Source organism: Medicago sativa, chromosome 2, assembly GCF_051527215.1.
Source record: "Medicago sativa cultivar Bolivia chromosome 2, Bolivia_mono, whole genome shotgun sequence".
NCBI lineage: Eukaryota > Viridiplantae > Streptophyta > Magnoliopsida > Fabales > Fabaceae > Medicago > Medicago sativa.
This window is the reverse complement of record NC_140750.1, coordinates 12,804,447-12,826,199: the sequence shown is the minus strand read 5'-3', so window position 1 is coordinate 12,826,199 and position 21,753 is coordinate 12,804,447. Positions and strand designations below refer to the sequence as shown.

Sequence of the window (21,753 nt, the reverse complement as noted above, 5' to 3'; positions counted from 1 at the left end):
ACCTTCATAATTTGGTTTTCACAAAACTCGCAGCGGAATAACAACATCATAATTATCTCAGCAACGTGTAACCAATCTCATAATACATGGATCTCAGTAAATTGGGAGGTTTTTAAGAGTTGGTTACAATTGAAAATAAAATACTTGAATCATTAATGATGACGAATGATTATGATTTCCTAAATCCCCCTTTACATCCTTGTTTGTAATACCAGCTCCTTATTCAATAACAATTTTAGATTTATGTTCACGACTACTTTAACAAAGTAGTTATATTCTTTTTTTTTTGGGTACAAAGTAGTTATATTCTAATAACGACTTAAGATCTTAGTTTAGTTGGTAAGGACAATGCATAATATGTGCAAGATCCGGGGTTCAAACCTCGGCCACCACAAAAAAAACTCATAATATCAAAAGAATTAAAGAAAGTTAAACTAAGCCACACTAGCTGATTTTCTTTTTCTAGCCCAATTACTTGAGTTAATAATATACCTAGATCAAGTTAAAAAACTTAGTGTTAACAGAGAGTCAGTGGCGGATCTCTTTGGTGGCCGGCGGGTGCCATGGTATCCCCCAGGATTTCCTTATATAGTATAATAGATGTATGATATCAATTAGTTTTTGCTGCTGCAGTGGAAAGGGGGTGCCATAAATTGCCTAAGGTCGTGGGTTCAACACTTCCCACTCTTCCCACTTCCCACTCCTGCCATAAATTGCAGGAGAACACATTTTTTTTATGTTCTCTTACTACTGCTTTCAAACAATTAATACCACTAGGCCAGTTATAAATTATTGTTAATTTTTGAAACCATTTAATATATATTCCATAGAAGTTTGGCACCCCCAACAATTTAACTCAAGATCCGCCACTGCAGAGAGCCATAATCTAGACTCAATTTAAAGTTGATCAGAAATTGAAAAGTATTAAGAACAAGATATTTTGAATAAACATAGATCAAGGTTAAAAAACTTAGTGTTAATAGAAATCCATAACCTAGAATCGATTCAAAGTTGATGATAAATTGAAAAGCATCAAGAAAAAGATATTTTGAATAAAAATAAGGCTAAAATATGGTTTTGGTCCTTGCAAATATGACTCGTTTTGGTTTTAGTCCCTGTAATTTTTTTGTTGTTGTAGTTTTTGGTCCCTGCAAATATGCCTCGTTTTGGTTTTGGTCCTTGGCCCCACTTTGGTGATGATTTGCACACGTGACACATGATGACTGAACCTATTTTGCAGAAAAATAGTCTCTGCAAAATATTTTGATTTTTAAAAAGGTCCCTGCAAAATATATTGTTTTTGAAATTAGTCCCTCCCTGAAATTAGTCCCTCCCTACAGCAGGGAATAATTTCAAAAACAATATATTTTGCAGTGACCAAAAACTATAATTTTTTTTACAGGGACTAAAAGCAAAACGAGACATATTTGTAAAGACTAAAACCATATTTTAGCCTAAAAATAATTCAATTTGCGTTAAAAGAGGACATCATATACTATGCGGTTTAAACAATTTTATAAAGGTTCATCATTCAATCATAATCTAAGGAATTTAATTACTCATGGTAAATAAATACATCATCAAAGAAAATAAAGATTAAACTTACACAACTTGTTGAGATTGAGCTTCAATCTTGTTTCTAAGGTTGAAAAATGCCACATCTGGTTGCTTTGGTTGCACCTTCATGCCTTTGTGCTGCCGGGAATCATAATTCTTCTTTCTGGGGGAAAAGCCAAATATAGAGGCAAAATCTCGCATTCGAACGCGCGCCATGTTGGCATACGCGCACCACACGTGTTCTGGATACGTGTGCAAATCATCACCAAAGTGTGGACCTAAGACCAAAATCACTTGTTTTCTCCACTCTTCATAGATTTTCATCTTTGACATGTTTATGGGACTGGTGACATAATTTTCCTATGGACAAAATCTTCATTGTGTTTAGTTATCATGCTTCTGTAACTTCTAAGAGGTGTCTTTTGATCTAATCAACTTGATGGCCTATACAAAATAAAACCCTATCATGTCGTCTGGTTGGAAAATTATTAAACACACAACGATTCAATTTAAAACATTACAAACTCTTTTCCAAAACGATGAGTAACTCACACTAAATCATATTTTTTTTTTCAAACCATATATATATTTTTTCTCACATACATAAAGAGATATTTTTAATAGCGTTGAAAATAATAAAAAATCTACCATACTTTTTAAATATAAAAACATTTAAATAGCAAGTTTAATTTATACTCCCTCCGTCTTAATTTATCTGAGCCCTTGACTCATTTCACACAGATTAAGAAAAATGTATAAATAAAAGGGAAAGTGGAATATATTGTATTGGGAATGATAAAAGTGGTATTATTTAGTGTTATATTGTATTGGGAATGATGAAAGTTGTATTGAAAATTGAAATAACTCAGTTATTTTGGGACACTTCTTTTAGAAAATGGGTCAGATATTCCGGGACGGAGGGAATAGAAGTTAAGGAGTCTTTGATTTGGTGATAAACCCAGTAGTATCTGTAAATTAACTTAAACCTGTAATGTACCCTGGCGTTCAACACTTGTTGCCTTGTTGAGCAGGAAAGCTAGAGCAATAAACTATCTCTCCGTTTCAGTTGACTGCACCGCGCGTTCTTCTTCTTATATTCTCAATAACATAACACCGACGGACGTGTCACAATATCAGCCCTTCATCTCTTCACTCTCCAATGGAGCATCTTCTTAGATCACTTCGATCATCGCGTTTTCGTTTTCGTTCTCGTTCACTTCCTTCTTCTCAAACCCTAACTTCTCACTTCTCTCGCCGTCTTCATTCTTCTATCTCTCCCAGTAACTACTTTCTCTCTCTAACACTTCAATTTTCTCAATGATTCATTTTCATTATTATTATTGTAATTGATTGTTGAATTTCTGTTTAGGAGTAGAATCTGCAACTGCTCGATCATCATCTTCATCGGTTTCCCATGTTTCGAGGGTTTTACGAGGGGATTTGGGACAGTATTCAATGCTACCTGCTGTTTTGGCTGGTTTATTTGGAATTGGATTAGTGGAAACTGCTTATGCGGAAGAACAAGCTAATGAGGATGTGCAAGAAATTGCTGTGAAAGAGCGTCAGAGAATTCATGACTTGCTTACAACTAAAGGAATTCGTCCAAGTTCTGTTCCTCGTTTCAATGTCGCTGTTAAAGGCCAAAAGGTTATATTGTTATTGCATGTTGTTATTATGTGATTTGCATAATTATCTTTGAAGGAATTGTTAATGAGTAAGTCACCAATTCGCAAATGAGGATTATGTAGAGCAAAAAAGACTGCAATTTTGCAATTTTGAATTATGTCGAGGAACTTGGTCCTTTTGCAAACTTTTTTCTTATTTATTATGGAATTAGTCCATGAATTATATCACATACTAGCAAATTAGTGTCCGTTTGGATTGACTTATTTTTTAGCTTATCAAAAATAGCTTATTCATAAGTTTTCACTAACGAAAATTGTATCTTTCTAAGCTGTTTTTTCATAAACTATCTTGAAAAGCTTCTGAATAATACATAAAAGCTTATTTATTTGTTTAAGCTGTTTTTCATAGCTAAAAAATAAGCCAGTCCAAACGGGTCCAGTATCTGAATTATGTCACTTATTGTTAAACTAGTCATTACAAGTTAACAGAATGACCAAGTTGTTTGGTGTCATTTAAAATCGGGGTCTTTTTTGCCTATTCAATAATCTTAGGGGTGAATGTCAGACCCCTACAATTTCAGAGGGAAAATTGACAGTATACTCAATAATGAATATTTCGTACATGGTAGGTTCTTGTTCTGTTTTGTCCTACCATTGGCTAACTTCCTTCAAGTATCTCAAAAAGAATTTCACATATGATGAGTTGAGATATAATATTATGAAAAAGAGTTTTTATTTTTGATGAAAAAGAGTTTAATTTTGATATAATTAAACAAACGATGGCCGGTCATATGTGTGACTTTAGAAGTAATTATGATTAACTCAGACGGTTTTTATGATATGACGATTATGGTTGACTGGTAGTGTAAACTGTAAAAAGTCTTTGTACTGACTGTGTATATGAATTAAATCCCTATGTAATTAAAGTGACATAATTTGACACAAGCTAGTATTCCAAGAGTGACAGATAAATTTAAACGGATTTACGATTTCTGTTTTGTAAAGTTATTCATGTAAACCAGAAAGTGAGGCTTAGCTGAAATAGAACAAGATTTCCACACTTCCACTCCCTTTCGTTTTTTAACGTGTAATAAAATAAGCAAACAGATTTTACCTTTTCTTAACATTTCAGTACTGCTTCGACCTTCTTCACTGGTAACTAATCTTTCAATGTCCTTTTTCTATATGATATCCAATACTGTTTTAAATTCAACCTAGATCATCCTCTTCGTATATTTGTTTTTAACTTCATGGGTGACATGATTTGATTCCAACCTCTCCTTTTCTTTAATGCCGTTGACTTGACCACATTCTACTACTTATTTTTCCTTAAATCGAAAGACATGATTTTCAATTACTGTGCTAGTTTGATGATGTGATGGTATTACTGCAATGGAAGTCACACTATATCTGATGGAGGAATTACAATTATAGGTGAGTATAAAGTTTCAAGTTCCTCCTGGCTGTGAAGTTTCACAAGTTATTGCAAATCTTACTGCACATCTTGGACTGAAATCTGAAGGCCATGGCGGTGGTTCAGATATGATTCTGCGTGCATGGGACAGGTACTTCATTTTTCGACTTCTGTGTTCTAAGGAATGTCAGTGCACTTGTTTATTCCTTACTCAAAATTCTGAATGTTTCTTGTCATCTATCCAGCACGGTTGCTTGGCAACTAACCCTGACTCATCCATCAAAGCAAAAACATATTCAACAGAATGATCCGTCTTTAACAGATACAATTGCACATGATAGAGATCTATGCATACTTATATTTCATTCTCTCATTGGCACAGATAAAGTTGTAAGCCTTTAATTTTTCATTTTTCTTGATTTGATGTTCACAATTTTGTGCTTTGGTGGGTGCACTGAAAATAGTGGCAATCAGTCATTAAGAAATTATCTTCTTCGGCCATCATTGCAGGAAATTGAATTTATGAAGCAAGGGAACTTGAGCCCTGAAGAGCTCGATGCTTTCATATCTGTTTTACAATTAGCTGGTAACAAGTTGGTAGAAAGAAATCCTCTGGAAAGAAAGCGAAGGGAAGAGACTGAACAGCCGCAATCTGTAGATAAATCTATTTCTAGTCTTGAGGCGATGGGAGTAAAAGTATATGGGCTCAATGAACCCATAGGTATATCAAACAGTGAGATATCATGGGACATCATCGCTGGGTACGAGGATCAAAAACGGTATGTGAATATATGTAAATTTGGAAATTCAGTCTCTACTTTGCAGTTAGCTCAGTGTTCTATTGCATGCAGAAAGAAAATGTTGTTCACAAAGATTTTAAATTTTTGTTATTTGATACCTGGGATGCAAGTGGACCTGGTAGGAATTGGTTCTATATACAAAACAAAATAATGTTTATTGATAAAAAACTATTAAATTTCAGGTATTTGTGAGACCTAGTTCACTCTCACTCTTGGTTCCTTTCCAAAAGCAACTAAGGGCGTTACCTGTCAATACTCCTCCTCCCCCCTCTCAATATTCACACTGTCCTCAAGTTGAATATATTGTAGTTGTTGAAATTAAAAGTTCCACTGGGGTCTCACTGTCTGTAGCCTCGGACTTTACTCGTGTTGACTTGACAATCAACCATCGGTATCATGTAAACTCCACTAGGATAAAAAAAATTCCTTAGACATAGACTCCCTGGCCGTCTCCCTGCAAAAAAATTCTTCCTATTGTGAACGCTATCAGCTTCTAGTCTGTACACAGAATCCTTTCACAGCCAACGACCCACCTCGTACACTATACCCATTGCCAACAAGGCAACAGCTAATCTAACTTGTGAAACAGTTCACGGGCTCTAAGATGGCTACTTTCCCTCGGTACTCAATCTCCTTAGCGAATTGGGCTTGGACCATTAATTTCAGAAACTTATTTTGATCTCCCACATCCTAATCTTTATTTCTGTTGACATGTGCTCTCAGCTATGTAATTCAATTTGTTTACATAATCTTTAATTAAACATTTGCAGGGTAATAGAAGATACAGTACTATTGGCTTTGCGCAGTCCTGAAGTATATGATGATATTGCTCGAGGGACTCGGCATAAGTTTGAGTCTAACAGACCTCGAGCCGTGCTGTTTGAAGGTCCACCAGGTTTGTTGTCACTATAGCTACTTTTATATGTTTGCTGTATAATTGAATAATTTGAAACATTTAGGGTAGGAGTAGATATTATATGTTATGTTTTTATTCAACTTCATGGTAAATGTTTGTTCGTACATCCTTCTCTTTCAATTATTAGTTTTAAAATTGACAGACTTCTTTAATCGTGGAAAATTGGGGTACAATTTGGTAACTATAATTTTTTTATGAAATTTTTTATCTTACTATTTAATGTTTATAGAGCTCTTCTTAAATGGTTTGGACATAAATACAACAGGAAATTATTATTTTTATTTAGTTTTTGGCACATCAATTGTACCTATGATCTTCAAACTGCTATTATTTCTATTGGATTATGAGTATTGAGTACATACATTGTGACGTTGTTTTGATAAGAAATTATATTGGTTGAAATGTTCTTCTATAAAGTTGGAATCTCAATTAGTGAAACAAAGTAACTTTGATGATCGAACAATATTTGATTTTCTTTCTTCTAACTTCGAATGCATAAATAATGTTTGAGTGGCATATTTTATGGTTTCAGGTACAGGGAAAACCTCTTGTGCCCGTGTTATTGCCAATCAAGCGGTAAGCTGCTTTTAACTCTTTTACTGCTGTACCCGTAAGCTTTATTGTTTCACTGGTTCCTGAATACCTTCCCTTGCCCTTAATTTAGGAGAAAAAAATAAAACAATAAATTAAAGCTGTCCTGGAAATGTTTTTTGCAAGGGGCTCGTGTAAGATATGAAGTTATTAGGTATACACGGGACATGTTGAAGTTGCATGTTACTACTTTTGTTGTTCATATATCACTTATGAGGAAGTAGGATCTTCTATTTTTCACGAGGAAACTGGATCATGTACTAATTGGTGATTGCTTTGTATTTTACTTTTGCCCCACATAAATGTTTGACTTTATATCTTCTAAAGCTACCCTCTAGGAATGTTATCTTGGTCACCATACACATGTAAAGAAGTTTAGGTGCTTCAAGAACTGACTCCTGGTTTGTCTTTGAAAGACTAACAATGGAGGGGAAGTTTATAATTTCAATTGTCTTTTGCAAGGGGAAGGAAATGGTGGGAAGGTGTTTCCAAACTGGTGATATCATCCTATCATAATCACATTTTGCAATAGGTTTAAAGTACAATTTCCTTTTTTTGGGGGGCCATAATAGGGGGAGATGGCTTGCCAGCTTGTTTTCTTGGGCAGGGAAAGGAGGTTGCAATCAAATCTCATACTTCCTCCTTTAGTGGGATGGGGAATACATGATCTAGAACACAAAATCTGTTCAATAGTGATGCTTATGGTTTTGACTTTGGTTCAATATAGTGTTTTAGTAATGCCTTCTATATACTAAATTATGCAGAATTTTGTATTTTACCATTGATCTTGGTTCCACAGTGTTCCTTGTAGTTGTATGCCTCTTCTATATAATAGGAAATATGTGGAGTGAATTATGTAGAATTTTGTATTTTGAGTTTGAGTACGTAGTGAACTCAAATTCGTGTTCAACTTGATTTGGCAGGGCGTCCCTTTGCTTTATGTGCCACTTGAGGTAGTGATGTCTGAATTCTACGGTAAAAGTGAACGCCTCCTCGGGAAAGTGTTTTCACTAGCAAACAATCTTCCCAATGGTGCTATTATATTTTTGGACGAGGTAATCAAGTGATAAATGCTATTGAGGAATTGATATTTGCCTCTTATTGATTTTCCAATTTGATCTCCCTATGTGTTGTTTGCTTTTTTCTTGACATACAGATTGATTCTCTTGCTGCTTCTCGTGATAATGATATGCATGAAGCTACACGTAGAATGTTGTCAGTATTATTGCGACAGGTTAATATTATTACTTACTGCTTTATGCGGCATAATGACATTTTATATCTCTTTATGGACCTGCTTGTTTTAGATTTAGAAAAAAATATTTTCATGTTTTAGTTATGTTTGTGTGTAAGTTTTCTTTCAAAGATCATTTTGTTAAAAAATGATTCATGCTGAAAATGAAATAAGCTATTTTGACACGCATAGTTTTTCCACTTGAATGCTTTTTTAACCATAGTTTATGATTTTCTTAAAAATCTGAAAAGAATTCTCCAAATTAATTATATGGAAATCACTTTTATTTTGATATATAACGAACAGGTCTATATCTTTACATTGGAAGTTGTTGGACTTGATTTCAACTTGTAAATTTTAGCATCAAAAGTAGCCATCGACATCAGGATTATTTTGTATTGGAATTTGAAATAATTTAGTTTTTGATAGAGCTCAGTTCAGCAGTGTTGATTAATTTAGTAACCACCTTCATCCAGTAAGAAGTCTTGATATTTGTTATTTGAATTAATGTACAATGATATTCATATATTTGTTTTACTGGGACTTATTTTCTTAATACTGTAATCATCTTGAGAACTAAGAAGTACATAATAAATTCGTTGGGCCCATTGTCCAAAAAAAAAAGTTGGGCGCAGATCTCATATTTATTCTAGAAAAGAGAGAGAGAGAGAGAGAGAGAGAGAGAGAGAGAGAGAGAGAGAGAGAGAGAGAGAGAGAGAGAGAGAGAGAGAGAGAGAGAGAGAGAGAGAGAGTCGGGTGATAGATAGATAATGAGCCGAAAGATGAACAGAATAAGGTGTATGCAGGATCAGAAAAGAAAAGAAAATAGGGAATCCTAACAGAATAGAAGCCGAGTGATAAAGAGAATCATAGGTCTTATCTAAATCCTTGTTGTTTAAACTCATATATCAAACTATCAACAGATCAACCGAAGTATATCAACGCGCTGAAAGATTTGATTTTGTGGAATTTGACTTAAGAATGAAACAAACTTTGCAGATAGATGGCTTTGAGCAGGATAAGAAAGTGGTTGTCATTGCTGCCACAAATAGAAAGGAGGACCTTGATCCTGCATTAATTAGGTGAGCTTAAGAAAAATTGCTATATAGCTTACAAATTTACATAATTGTTCATGCAGGAGCCAAGAATATTAACCTGCTGTCTTTTTTTCTTCTTGTAGTCGGTTTGATACTATGATCGCTTTTGGTTTACCTGATCAACAAACTCGTCAGGAAATAGCATCTAAATATGCAAAGCACCTGTCTAAAGCCGAACTTGATGAACTTGCAAGAGTTGCAGAAGAGTAAGTTTGACTAACTATTGAGTTTCCCACCAGAGTTATTCGTGAGTAGAATATGCAGAATGTATATAAATAGACGTGTTCATATTATTTACCTCTACCAACCAATGCACATTCTTAATCTTGATATTGAATATTAGTAACAAGACCTTAGCCATTTTTTTTAACTTTACTGCGCCAATCCCTTTTAAGAAGAAAAAAAACACTGCGCTCAAGTTACAGTTATCTAAATTGTTATGCACGCTTCTTTTTTTGTGTTCTTTTCATGTTCATTGGTTGTTATTGTTTCAGTATGGCTGGAAGAGATATTAGAGATGTTTGTCTGCAAGCGGAACGATCCTGGGCATCAAAGGTAAGAAGAGAAAAAATTCAATTTCCAGTTTGTTACAGTATTCTGAGGTACTTCTATTATTTAAATAAAAGCATTTCTTCATGGTTGAACAGATTATCCGGGGACAAGTGTCTAAAGACGGTGAACAAGCGAACCTTCCACCTTTGCAAGAATATATAGCATGTGCTACAAATCGACGGGAAGCGCTGCTTAGTGCTGCTGCAAATAGGAAGATTCGAAGTTCTTCCCACCAAAGGATGCTAAATGAATAGGTGTATGGTTAGAAAATACCAAATCATAGGATCAAATAATATTGGACCAGAGCTACACATTGGAGTTTCTAAAAGTCGCGGTGAGAGCTCTGAACTCACAAGCTGTGGTTGACAACCACTCAACTAAACACACTCTAAGACTTGACCTCATTTGACAGGGCTCAAAGGCTTGGTTATTTTCTTTATTTTAATATATTAGTTTATTTATATAAGAATACTCTAATTTGACTTTTTTGTAATGGTTAATTTCGTTAAATATTGGCCTGTAAGATTTACCAAATACTCCCTCTGTCCCAAATTATAAGCAAAAAAAAAAAATCACACTTATTAAGAAAACTAAAACATAAGAATTTGGAGCATAGTTTTTTGTGTTTTCTTTGAAAAAAGTTTCATAGGAAGATGTAAAATCAATTTTCATTGGCTATTGGTTATGGAAAAAATAAAAGAGGGAGAAAATTGAATGTAATTTGCATTTAATTTTATGAGAATAAACAAAAGTTTTTCTTGAAAAAGGGATTTTTTAGAAAAACAAGATTAAATAGAATAAAAGTGTGTTTTTTTTGCTTATATTTTGGGACAAAGAAAGTGAGTTTTTTTTGCTTATATCATGGGACGGAGGGGGTAACATAAATGAACTGGAATTAACATTTTTTGCGTTGTTCCAGTCAACAAAAGAAAAGCATTTTTGGTGTTACAAGGCCCTAGAAAACCAAATATCAAAAGTTTGTTTTATAAGCAACACATTCCTGCCATGTCAAGATCCTCACCATTTACGATTTTAAGTCCAATCTCACTTGTTGAAGAGGATCGTAATAAAGCAACATTAAGAGTTTGGAGCAATAAAGATCATGAATAAGATAGAAATCCCTATCCACGATTTTCCCAACTTACATTGCAACAAGTGAATGGAATTATGATCTTGATTGGATGCATCCAATTCTTTTATTTTGTTGGTAGATGAAGTGACAAACACCATTATAAATTCACACTCACACACAAACAATATCGATGTTAGTGATTGTAAAGACAAACCCAATTCTAACAAATTTATTATCAATTATGGACAGTATAATTTTCAGAGCCACACGTTAACTGTCAATCTCATGCATAATGAGAAAAACGGGTTTATGCTATCAATAAATTGACATGTGTTTTGTAATCAATTATAGAAAGTGTAATTTTCAGAGCCACACATTAATTGTCAATCACATACATAATGAGAAAGACGGATTTATGCTATCAATAAATTGACTTGTGTTTTGTAATAGCTTGCCAAGGATCAAATTTTTCTAGTCTGTTAAGATTTGAGAGAGAGTTCAATAAAAGACTAAGATAAAATGATGTTTTTTCTGAATAAGAAAAGAAACCACAAACAATTGTATTATATCTGTACAATAAAACTTCTTTGTACATCTTTCCTTCAAAAAAAAAAAAAACTTATTTGTACATCTTGTCGTTTACATAACTATTTTCACATAGCCTGCTGAGTTTTTTATGTGCAGCAAATTCTATGAATGCCTTCAATTATTGCAGCCCATACAACCATCTTCTCCCTTGGTAGCAGAATCATGCAAATTACTTCCAACAGGATGTATCATCTTACCAAATAGCATAAATGAACCAGGATTAACTTCTTTGGTGCTGCACTTGTGGGGACCGTCAAACTTTGTCTCAAAGGGGTTCAAAATGCTATGGTTAAGAGGTGACAAGTCACCAAATATAGATGTGCTAATGTTTGGCTCAGTTGACACAATATCCAACCTTCCCATTGAATTTTTCTCAATGAAATCATTGGCCCTATCATTGAAAGAGTTGGAAGTAGTTCCTGTGGAAAAAAGACTGTCTTGGGCTCTCTGCATGCCCTCAATAAAAGTATCACAATCCAACAATGTTTGATTCAAGGATTTTGCTGTTGAATGCTGGAAATCTATCATTGGAATGGAAGATTTCTCTATATTATCTAATGAGGTATAACCCTGAGCAACTCTAAGCCTTTTTGCTGAGGGCAATTGTAGATTCAGTGCAGGTATATAAGAAATTAGTTCAACCTCCCAAGGGCTTTGCTTTGGATTATGTGAGACTTCAGGTCCATCCCAGTTAACCTATAATATATATTGAGATGAAAAATTGTGAGAATCCAACATTAATCATTTATATGATATGAAATATAGTATGTATCTATATAAGTCAATGGTTTTTTATGAATTGAATGCCTAGGACAACTTCTTGGACCCATTTCAACTTCTGAAATAATTCCATCAATAGTGTATAAAGTTTCTAAAATCAATTAATGAAGTTAATGTGGTATGACTCATAAAAAAGGAAAGCAACTCTAATTTAATTGTACTATTGAAGATGCTTAAAGGAGGATGTTTCTAAAAAAACAAGCAAATGGATAGAAGTATGGTAATATAAAATAAAAAACAACAACGATATATTGGGACAACGACTTAATTCCACAACATTCATTCAACTTCTCATTTTATCTCTCTATTCTTATCACATTACCAATTTATCACGTTTATCACATATAACTCTTTTTATTTCTTTCTCTCTCAAATTGTTTAATGAGTTTATGCGTGTCTAAAAAACATTTTCCTATAAATACCTAATACATCCATAGGAGAAGCATCTTCGTTGGTTATTAAATGCCCAAAATCACTTGAGCATAGATTTTCTATATACACTCCATATCCTTTGCATATAATTGTTCATAATTTCACAAAGAATCACATAGTAACTTATCCTATAGATTGCAAAGCTACTAATTTCATGAACCACGCATCATCAAATTATGGAAAATCACGTTTATATCAAATTCAATTGTAATAACATTAATGAAACAAAAATGTTGCATATAATACAAAAGATGATCAATATAAATATACCTCAAGCATGCGCCATGGACGATTAGGAGCAGAGAGAGCAGATATTGTACCCTTAAAAACTGACCATCTCTTTGAAGAATCATCATTCTTCAAAGAAAATTTAATTCTCATTCCACAATTCCAGTTAATCTTCATTGCATCCTCAACAACCTTGGCATCCACCACAAAATCACAAAACCCTTCAATCGTAGGATAATACTCAACTTCAAAAGCGATATTCTTATCTGCCAACTCCGCTGCCGCCGTAACCGATTCTTTAGTTATCTTAGCAGCACCAAACTTAGTATGCCGACGGATTCCAACAAACATATCTCCAGATGATTTCTTTTTCATAAAAATTACAGAATCGCCGCAGACGAGTTTCTTTTCGTCCACGAACTTACTCCAATTAGTGGTGATCAGGTGTCTCAAGGGAGTTCCACGGTAGACATGGCGAAACTCCCAGACTTTGCCATGAACGTCGGTAACAGACAGTTCTTGAGATGGCTGTTTAGTTTCGAGGTCAAGCGGTGGGAAGATTGATGTCGCGCAAGAACGAGGTACGGAGAATGCACCACCATTATTAGCATCAGATAGGGTTAGAGTTTTTCCAGAGGAAACAATTTCATCACCTGTAGGTTCCTCTTCACGAACCTCAGTAGGAGGTTCGTGAACACAACCATCAGTGATGGGAGTTAGGAGAAGTTTGACAAAGACTTCATCAGTATGAGGATCGGCGAGGTAATCAACGGCCGATACAATGCAAGGATTGAAAGGACCGTGACCATCAAGAAGGGATAGGGTTTCAGTGTTGGGGGGATTAGGGCAAGCATGTTCTAAGTGACCTTGCGGGAAATAGTAAACTTTTGAATGAAGTTTAGGAATTTTGACAGAGTGTCCGGCACAGCACCGCCAAATCTTTGGTTCTACACGGCTGGGTTGTGGTGGAGACATGGCGGAAATATTTGGTTCTACCATCGGAACGATTACAGTTTTGAAACTTGTGCTCACGGAAGTAAAGAGTTTGTTATGTAAGAGCGAATAGAGTATGATTAGGGTTTTCAAACTTGTATATAGGGTTTTTCAACATCGGTGGAAGTTTGTTATTATCTTTAGTTTTGTATTGTTTTTTAGACTGAAACTTGGCTTAAGTTCAGCAATTTTTGTTGTTGTATAAAACTGATTTCCCGATCGTTTTGTTAGGAGTCAACATCATTGCACACAATTATAATCTTGGCTCCCAACGTTAGCGATGTGTCATGTTCTTTAAATATGGTAAGCAAAATGATAATTTGGGAAAATCCAAGTGGAAATATATGTATCGACCTCAACAAACAATTAAACAATTATTTAAATAAATTACAAAATTAAAAAAATAAAAGCTGAAGTTAGAAATAACTATTGTGGTTGATCAAATCAGAGATAGATTGTCTTCTTGAAAGTGTCGTAATTTCTCAATGGATGGTCTTTCTATCATTTTGAAAGCCATTTTAACCTCTCCTACAAAGCTCCTTCATTTAACATTTTTATAATTGAGAATCTTTTTAAATCTTTTTTGTGAGGTAGGCGTGAAAAGGCTTGAAAAATTCATTGTGTTCATTGGGACAAAGTGTATTTACCTAAAGAGAGAATGGAGGTTTAGGAGTGAGAAATTTTAAAGATTTTAATTTAACCCTCTTAAGGAAGTGGTGTTGAAGGTTAAGGAGAGAGAAGAAATGGATTTGGCATAAAGTTCTGGTTGATAAGTATGGGCTATTTAAAATAAAATGATTGAGGGGGAGTAAAGATTCAATTTGGTGGAAGGATACTTAAAGTATTGTGACAGATGATGAGGGGAGTAGAGGGAGGTGGGAGGTGGAAAATAGGCGATTGAGCAATCAAGTGAGGAGGCCCCTCAACCAAGTGAAGGATATGCGATGTTTGAACAACCGTACGAGAAAGGTGGTTCTTTCTCAATGCCACTAACTAAGAGAGTGGGACTCGTCAAAGACATAGTGGAAATGGACAATGACGCATTACACATGATCCATGTTCTCAGCACTAGTAACCATTCCAAGGAATGAGGGAATAGATACGATTTGTAGTGGAGTTGCACACAAAAAACCTTGTCAATAAATCATGTCGAGGAGAGGAAACAAAAGCTGAATGTGGGGCGCCACAATCCCACTACCAAGGGAGTCAAAACACAACACCCGCGAAAATTATCTGAATAGGGGTTACGCACTGTAAGCCACGATGTTTTGTTGATAGGCAATAGTTACACTATAAATATTATATTCATTTACACATCCAATCAATCAAACAGGCTTATTTTTGCAAATTTATCCATTTATCTTTTTGGTTTTATTTATGTATTTCTTAGTGTAGCTCAAAACCGAAATATAACTATACCCAACACTCATAGGTAGGGAACCCACATGTGAGGGACAAAGCTCATTTCTCAGCGTTAATCGTTTAAAACAAACGGAGTCACAATTGAGAAAATTCAACCGACCTCAACTAATTTCAACATCCATCAACAGTTACTAAGAAGATTGGGAAGGTAGTGACACGTTGTTTTGACACAAACCATGAATGGGTGGGAGAGTTTGAAGAATCATTTTATTCGGTTGTTTAGTCTAACGAAGATAAAAATATCATGTGAAGGATATGGTTTCTAGTAGTGGTTTAGAGGGTGGAGATTAGAGTTGGAGAAGAAGTTTGTTTGTTTTGAATGTAGAGTTAGTAGATGAATGCAAGACTTTATTATCTAACATTTCTTTGCAGAAAAATATATAGGACATATGGATTTGGGGCCTTAATTGGGATGGTATGTTTTCAGTCAAAGAAGTGTATGTGACGATTTCAAATTTTGAAGCAATAGCAAATTCCCCTTTATATGATGTTACTTGGACGAACTTAATTTGTTCATTTCAGAGGAACTAAATATTGTACATATTACAAAGATGAATTTCAATATAAACATTATATCAGAGACGGGACCAAACACGAAAAATTAGTATACTTGCAAGAGCTATGAACAAAACATTTTTTCTGTAGAGACTAAAAGTAAATGATATATTTGTATGGAACAAAACATAGTTAAACATTTAAACTATTAATATAAGAACCAAATTATTTTGAATCTTTGATGTTTTCAGTATTGAAGAGTGCTTTGAAAATTTAATTGTTATAGGATCTTACGAAAATGAGTTAAGATTTATAATTTTATGTGCATAAATTACAAATGTAAGGATTATTCTACATTTAAAGATCAGTCAACCCAAATATCAAATCCAGTCATTACGAAGACACGGCACAATCATATAACACATTTGATCAAAAATAAATAAATATCATAACACAGAATTAAGTCCAAAGCTAAGCCACCCAACAGAATCTAATGCAAATAGAGTACATGATAAAGTTTGAGTAACAAAAATAAGATATTCCCTCAAAGCAGGGGGGGTTTCCTATTTGTTTTTGTTTATCATTTCTATGCAGCATATAGCAAGTAATGACAAGACTTTGAAGCAGAAGCATGCTAAAATTTCTGCATGACAACTGAATTTGCCAATCCTGCTTGCTCTATAGTCTGTGTCTCATCAGCCAGAACCTTTGGGGGGAACCCCATCATCTGAAGTTGATAGTTTTGCCGACCCCCAGGTCTAGACGCATCAATGAAGGCGCGGATGTCGCCAATTGTGTGGTGATGATTGAAATGTGATATCAAGCGGGTTCCATCAGCTAGCCTGAGTTGTATTGAGGTTGATGGCAATGACTGATCAACCACGAGACCAGTAGAAGGGGTTGGAGCTGAGGTGGGAGGCGTTGTCGAGGCAACATTTGTCTCAGGTTCCATCGAAGCCGAACTGCTTCCAAGTGTTCTTCCCACTCCCTGAAATGAAGCTTGGCTCCTTTCCGGTTCCTGTTGCTATGACAAAGCACTTGTTATTTATTGTACATTGGAAATGTGTGATAACAACAACAAAGGACTGGTTTTGTTTCATAGTAAAACCCTGTTTGGATAAACATCTTAATTAAGAGTTTATCATATTAGTACATACTAACGTATAAGCTATTTATATAACAAAAGATAAAATATAGTTGAATTGTTTTAACATAAGCTGTTTTCACGGAGCTTATGGAAATAAGCTGAAAACAGCTTGTGGACATGTCAGCAGCTGTTTCCATAAGCTCTCTTAAGCAGTCTCAAAAGTGCTTAAATCAGTAGATAAACTCAAATACGTCAATCCAAACAAACCCTAAATTGGACAAATACAAACCAAAGAACTCAAACAGAAAACTCACACGATAGTTCTCATTCCTTCTTATGAGGTTTACATTTACAGCTGACCTCCTATCTGCAGGTTCAAGCTCCTTGGGGCATTCAGACTTTTTAATGCTCTGCATTCAAAAATAGGATATATCTCTAAACACAATAAAACCATCGATATAACCATGAAGAAAGTATATTTTCCCAAACACATATCAGGGCATTCTTAGATAGCCTTGTCAAGATTATAAAAGCCACCTACAGTGAACTTACAAAATAAGCTGACCATTAGAGAAAATTTACTTACAAAAGTGAAGATATAAGTGATTTTTTTTTTTTTTTTAATATTCCATTGTTCCCTGAATATAGATTAAAAAAACTCGATCTTCTAGGAGGAGTCATTTTGGGTAAACAGCCTCGATACTCCAAATATTTTCTAACCTCCAAACTATTTACAGAATAAGAATCTTAATACAGTACCTCCAAAAATGAGGCATTTGCAGGATCATCCAATCTCCTCAAAGGTCCGTCATTTACGGTGAAACCATTACTCCAAAAAACAATGTTGTGAACAACAGACTCAGGTTGTTGAGAGTTAGAAGCAGTTGGTACAGTATCCCCCGAGAGTAACCTGCCAGTTCCAGTAAAGCTTGTTGACCTTGGAGGTTCCTGAAGCTGATCCAGAGGCCTTTCTACAGCTCCAAGTTGCCTAGCTTGGTTGAAAATTGCATCCACATCATTTCCTTTTGAAGGGTCCTGGACAAGCATTCCACTGGAGACAATGTACAATTGTCACATGATCAGCAGAAAAGTAACAAATCATAAAACAAACTAAACATCGACATATTTATCGGTAAATCTTGAAAAGTTTAGATAGCATGATTACAGATGTACTTATTTAATCGACAGGTAGATATACTTTCAAAAAACCAACTTTTAATGTACAAAATCAAACACTTTCAGTAAAGGTAGTCAAAGTGACTTCTCCATTCACAGGTGCTTGAAGTTCTAGAAAAGTGAAGCACGTCCATCAAGATGCTATGTTTGCACGTCAAGAAAGGAGTGAAATGGAATGGTTTGGAATCAGATAGAGCGGAAACGAATCATTATTGTTTAAAGTTTTAACTAGGGAATGGTCAAGATCCTGTTTCCATTGTTACAGAGTAACAATGGTAATTAAATGAATGGAGTACATCAGAAACATATCTTCCTGGTACTACCTTGCCAATCTCAAATAGAGAGGTGTAGCGGCCAACACGAAACTGGGATAGTGGGATGGATGCTAATCTACTTTTTTTTTTTTATAAATAATTAAAAGATTGTAGTGAAACCTCTTGGGCTTAAAAGGCCAAACTCCCTCTCACCCAAATGGCATAAAAATAGGGAAAACCTAGCCCCCTCTTTCTTCCATCAGCCACATTCAACACCAAGTAACACAAGGTTGCAGTAATGGCTGTGCAACTCCGCCGTTGCTGTCCTCCTTTTCTTGTTTTCTCTTTATTCTAGCCTCTTCTATGTTACTTCTCCACAGGTCAGAAAACATAAGATTGTGGCCAAAAACACCAGAACTAGAAAACCCCTGTAGACACCAGACTGTGGCCGTAAAATGTCTGTAGTGACTGCAGACCACATTCGACTTGATTTGTGGCCGCAATAAATGCTCCAGCAAAATGCAACACACCTGTGTTCAGAGTTGCAGTGGATCCCTCCAGGGCTCCGCAACCACGCGTTCTTGCACCGCTATTGGCAAAATAGTGTATTACCATTTAATTGCCTAATTGTCAATTGTCAAGCCAGGCTCCAGCTAATTGGAGTAATTACCCAGCAGTGTTATCAAATAGCAGTTATAGTGCTATATCGCTATAGCATAGCGGAATTTGAACAAACCTCTATAGTTCTAGGATACACTATTTAGTACAAACAAAGCTCTATAGTTCTAGGATACACTATTTAGTACAAACAAAGTTTTGTTAAATGACGGCAAAATAGCATATCAGAATTATAAAAAAAAAAAAAAACGCTATACTCCATGATTAACATTATTACCCAGTCCACTATATTACCTTAAAACTCTCCAACAATGGGTTGACTTGCTTTTGTCATAATATAAAACTTCGTATAACACATTAAAGACGTCGAAAGGCGCTCACAATCCAAAAGAGCATTGCCATTAGACCAAGGAAGAGCAGCGAGTGGGGGGCAATTTGAACAAATGAAATCAGAAAATGAGAAAAAACATGTCGCTTAGAGAAATTTGTCTCCTCCCACTCTTTAACAAGTTGAGCTAGTTTTGAATAGGTTTTAAATAGCCCACGCAAACTAGTTTTGAAGATGTTCATCAAAAGCAAAAATACTATCATTTTTAAATCCCCTAAGATAAGTTTCGAGTGCTTCCACCCAAAAATAATTTTGAGAAAAATCTGAAAGAACTTTGCAATTGTATTAGTTCAAAAGAACAACATGATTTGTAACCACTATTCTATATTCGAGGAAGATTTCCTACACTACTACGACAGTATGCTAAAAAATGTCCTAATAAGTTTCAATTGTAATCGCTAATAAGTTTTAAAAAGGGTCATCAAAAGAGTAACATGATTTCTATAGGAAGAAGATTTCCTATAGTTGCAATTATATTAGTTCAAAACTATGAAATTCAGACTCAGACACGGACACGAGACGTCAACACCGATAATAATTTAAGAACATGACATAATTCAATGTAATCATTTTTGTCGTGTCGAACAGATATCCAGGACACGCCTAATCTGAGGAGTACATGTGCTTCATAGGTTCAAAAGAATAACATGATTTGTAATCATTAGTACTATAAAATCAATTGAACCAAGATAAGAGTAAGGTAAAAGGGCCATCAAATTACACACACACATAAAAAATTCACCAATAGAAACCAATTTTGCAAAACAATGGTGCCCTAATAAGTTTCACACCTCACATCTCTCCCAATTTCACACCTCACTCACTTCACTGTTTCAATTCACACCAAAAAAATTATTAACTATTGATTCAAACAAAATAACCTCCTTCTCACGAAAAGTATAATACATAGTACAAACATCAACTTAAGCATGATTATGACATAATTAGAAGAAATAGAAACAACCCATAAGTCTAAAAATCAATAAAACACTGAAAGGAATCATAAAGTTGAGTTTTTTACAAGATGGTAGAAAAAGAGAGTGAGAAAAAAATTGAACCTTTTTTCACCGCCGGTGTAATACTCCTGAGGACCATCGGAGTCGCTATCGGAATCAGCAGATGGTCGGTTGAGATCGGAGAGTGTGCGAATTCTGCCAGCTCGACTGCTTGATGCCTTCTTGTTGTCCCGTGACGCCATTGATTTCAGTACTCTCGCAACACCTAGAGAGAGAGAGAGTAATATCTTGTGATTTATGTTCAATAATAATGAATAAAATCTTTTTTATACTCGCCAAAAAAATTTGTTTTAAAATAAATATCACTTTACATTTCCAATACAACTTTAATTTTTTTCTTCCAGCTTTACCCTCAATAAATACTCTAACTTTTCTCTCACACAATTTTCAATGCAACTTTAAGATTGTCTTTTTCTTATAAAGTAAGGGCAGTTTAGTAAAAGTGTTATGTCTAATGATTATTTCATTTCATTCCTTAATCTGTGTACAATTGGCTAAAGCGACACTCATTTTGAAATGGAGGGAGTATAATACTACTAATAAGATCAATAATAATTCCTTAAAAAAAATCAATAATCATTATTCAAAACAATCCTTCAAACAAAAAGTATTCAAAACAAATTTCTAATAAGTGTCTATTTGTTACGAATTAAAATAAAGTGATTTTAGAGATTCTATACAAAAGTTAGAATCTATCAAACGTTTGTTTTTTGTAATAAAAAAAATTTAATTTGTTTGAATACAACTATATAAAAAAATTGTTGCAAAATCACTTCACTTTCTTGATATTTATTTTCTCTCTCTTCTGAAAATAAACTTATTTTTCGATAAGTTATTCTTAACAACTTTTAATTTGAAGTTGGTTTTAATTTTTTTTTAAAATGGTAACAAACGCATGCAAAGCTCTTTAGAGTGATTATTATTTTAAAAATGATTTTTTTTCTTAAAAAAGTTATCTTTCAGTTTATTTAGAATTTTTTTTAGGTTTTATCTTTTTAGGTTAAATATGTTATTTTTTTTCTCTGCAAAATTATCAACTTTACAAAATCTTTACGCATCCTCTCAATAAAAAAATCTTTATGCTTGCAGTTTCATTTTTAATAAAAAGACATTTAGAATGAAAGAACGACCTGTAATATAATCATGGAAACCTTTGGGTTCAAACGAACTTTACAAAGATATTTACATAAATTTTTGTCAAAAAAAAATATTTACATTAATCTCTCTTCAATGCCAAATTTGATTTCATGCTAACGCCAAATATGTAAACTTTTAAAATTTTAAATTATTTTAAAAAAAGTTACATAAATTATTTTAAAAAAAGTTACATAAAATGAATTAAATATAAATTCTTACAAGTCAAAGGTTTTATAATGTTAAACTTTGCATTTCTTTTTTGCAAAAAATGTTTTATAATT

At 34.3% G+C, this 21,753-nt stretch overlaps 3 protein-coding genes across 3 annotated transcripts; 1 reads left to right on the top strand and 2 right to left on the bottom strand.

Annotated features, from left to right (window-relative positions):
- The first annotated feature begins 2,539 nt into the window (after positions 1–2,539).
- LOC146944661 (P-loop containing nucleoside triphosphate hydrolases superfamily protein) lies at positions 2,540–10,320 on the top strand. The gene is made up of 13 exons (XM_085743016.1): positions 2,540–2,837; positions 2,927–3,204; positions 4,617–4,747; positions 4,842–4,986; positions 5,107–5,375; positions 6,167–6,291; positions 6,845–6,888; positions 7,827–7,958; positions 8,060–8,137; positions 9,137–9,219; positions 9,318–9,440; positions 9,729–9,789; positions 9,882–10,320. Exons 1-13 carry the CDS (start codon positions 2,717–2,719, stop codon positions 10,038–10,040), a joined length of 1,749 nt encoding a protein of 582 aa, XP_085599142.1. The 5' UTR covers positions 2,540–2,716; the 3' UTR covers positions 10,041–10,320.
- Positions 10,321–11,360: 1,040 nt separating this feature from the next.
- LOC146944660 (auxin response factor 17-like) lies at positions 11,361–14,006 on the bottom strand. Its single transcript, XM_085743017.1, has 2 exons — positions 12,929–14,006; positions 11,361–12,142 (listed from the first exon to the last, which is right to left on the bottom strand). The coding sequence occupies exons 1-2, from the start codon at positions 13,883–13,885 to the stop codon at positions 11,561–11,563; spliced, it is 1,539 nt and encodes a 512-aa protein (XP_085599143.1). The 5' UTR covers positions 13,886–14,006; the 3' UTR covers positions 11,361–11,560.
- A 2,183-nt stretch (positions 14,007–16,189) lies between these two features.
- On the bottom strand, positions 16,190–20,574 carry PUX4 (plant UBX domain containing protein 4). The gene is made up of 4 exons (XM_085743015.1): positions 20,378–20,574; positions 17,643–17,934; positions 17,198–17,293; positions 16,190–16,814 (listed from the first exon to the last, which is right to left on the bottom strand). Exons 1-4 carry the CDS (start codon positions 20,515–20,517, stop codon positions 16,431–16,433), a joined length of 912 nt encoding a protein of 303 aa, XP_085599141.1. The 5' UTR covers positions 20,518–20,574; the 3' UTR covers positions 16,190–16,430.
- Positions 20,575–21,753: the final 1,179 nt, after the last annotated feature.

Bases quoted from the DNA above. Each gene is read 5' to 3' on its own strand.
- LOC146944661 (XM_085743016.1), top strand. From the start codon at position 2,717: ATGGAGCATCTTCTTAGATCACTTCGATCATCGCGTTTTCGTTTTCGT. The intron at 6,292-6,844 runs GTTTGTTGTCAC...TTATGGTTTCAG, and splicing joins GCTGTTTGAAGGTCCACCAG to GTACAGGGAAAACCTCTTGT. The intron at 6,889-7,826 runs GTAAGCTGCTTT...TTGATTTGGCAG, and splicing joins GTGTTATTGCCAATCAAGCG to GGCGTCCCTTTGCTTTATGT.
- LOC146944660 (XM_085743017.1), bottom strand. From the start codon at position 13,885: ATGGTAGAACCAAATATTTCCGCCATGTCTCCACCACAACCCAGCCGT. The intron at 12,143-12,928 runs GTATATTTATAT...TATATATTATAG, and splicing joins GTCCATGGCGCATGCTTGAG to GTTAACTGGGATGGACCTGA.
- PUX4 (XM_085743015.1), bottom strand. From the start codon at position 20,517: ATGGCGTCACGGGACAACAAGAAGGCATCAAGCAGTCGAGCTGGCAGA. The intron at 17,935-20,377 runs GTTCAATTTTTT...CATTGTCTCCAG, and splicing joins TACACCGGCGGTGAAAAAAG to TGGAATGCTTGTCCAGGACC. The intron at 17,294-17,642 runs GTACTGTATTAA...TTTTGAATGCAG, and splicing joins CAAATGCCTCATTTTTGGAG to AGCATTAAAAAGTCTGAATG.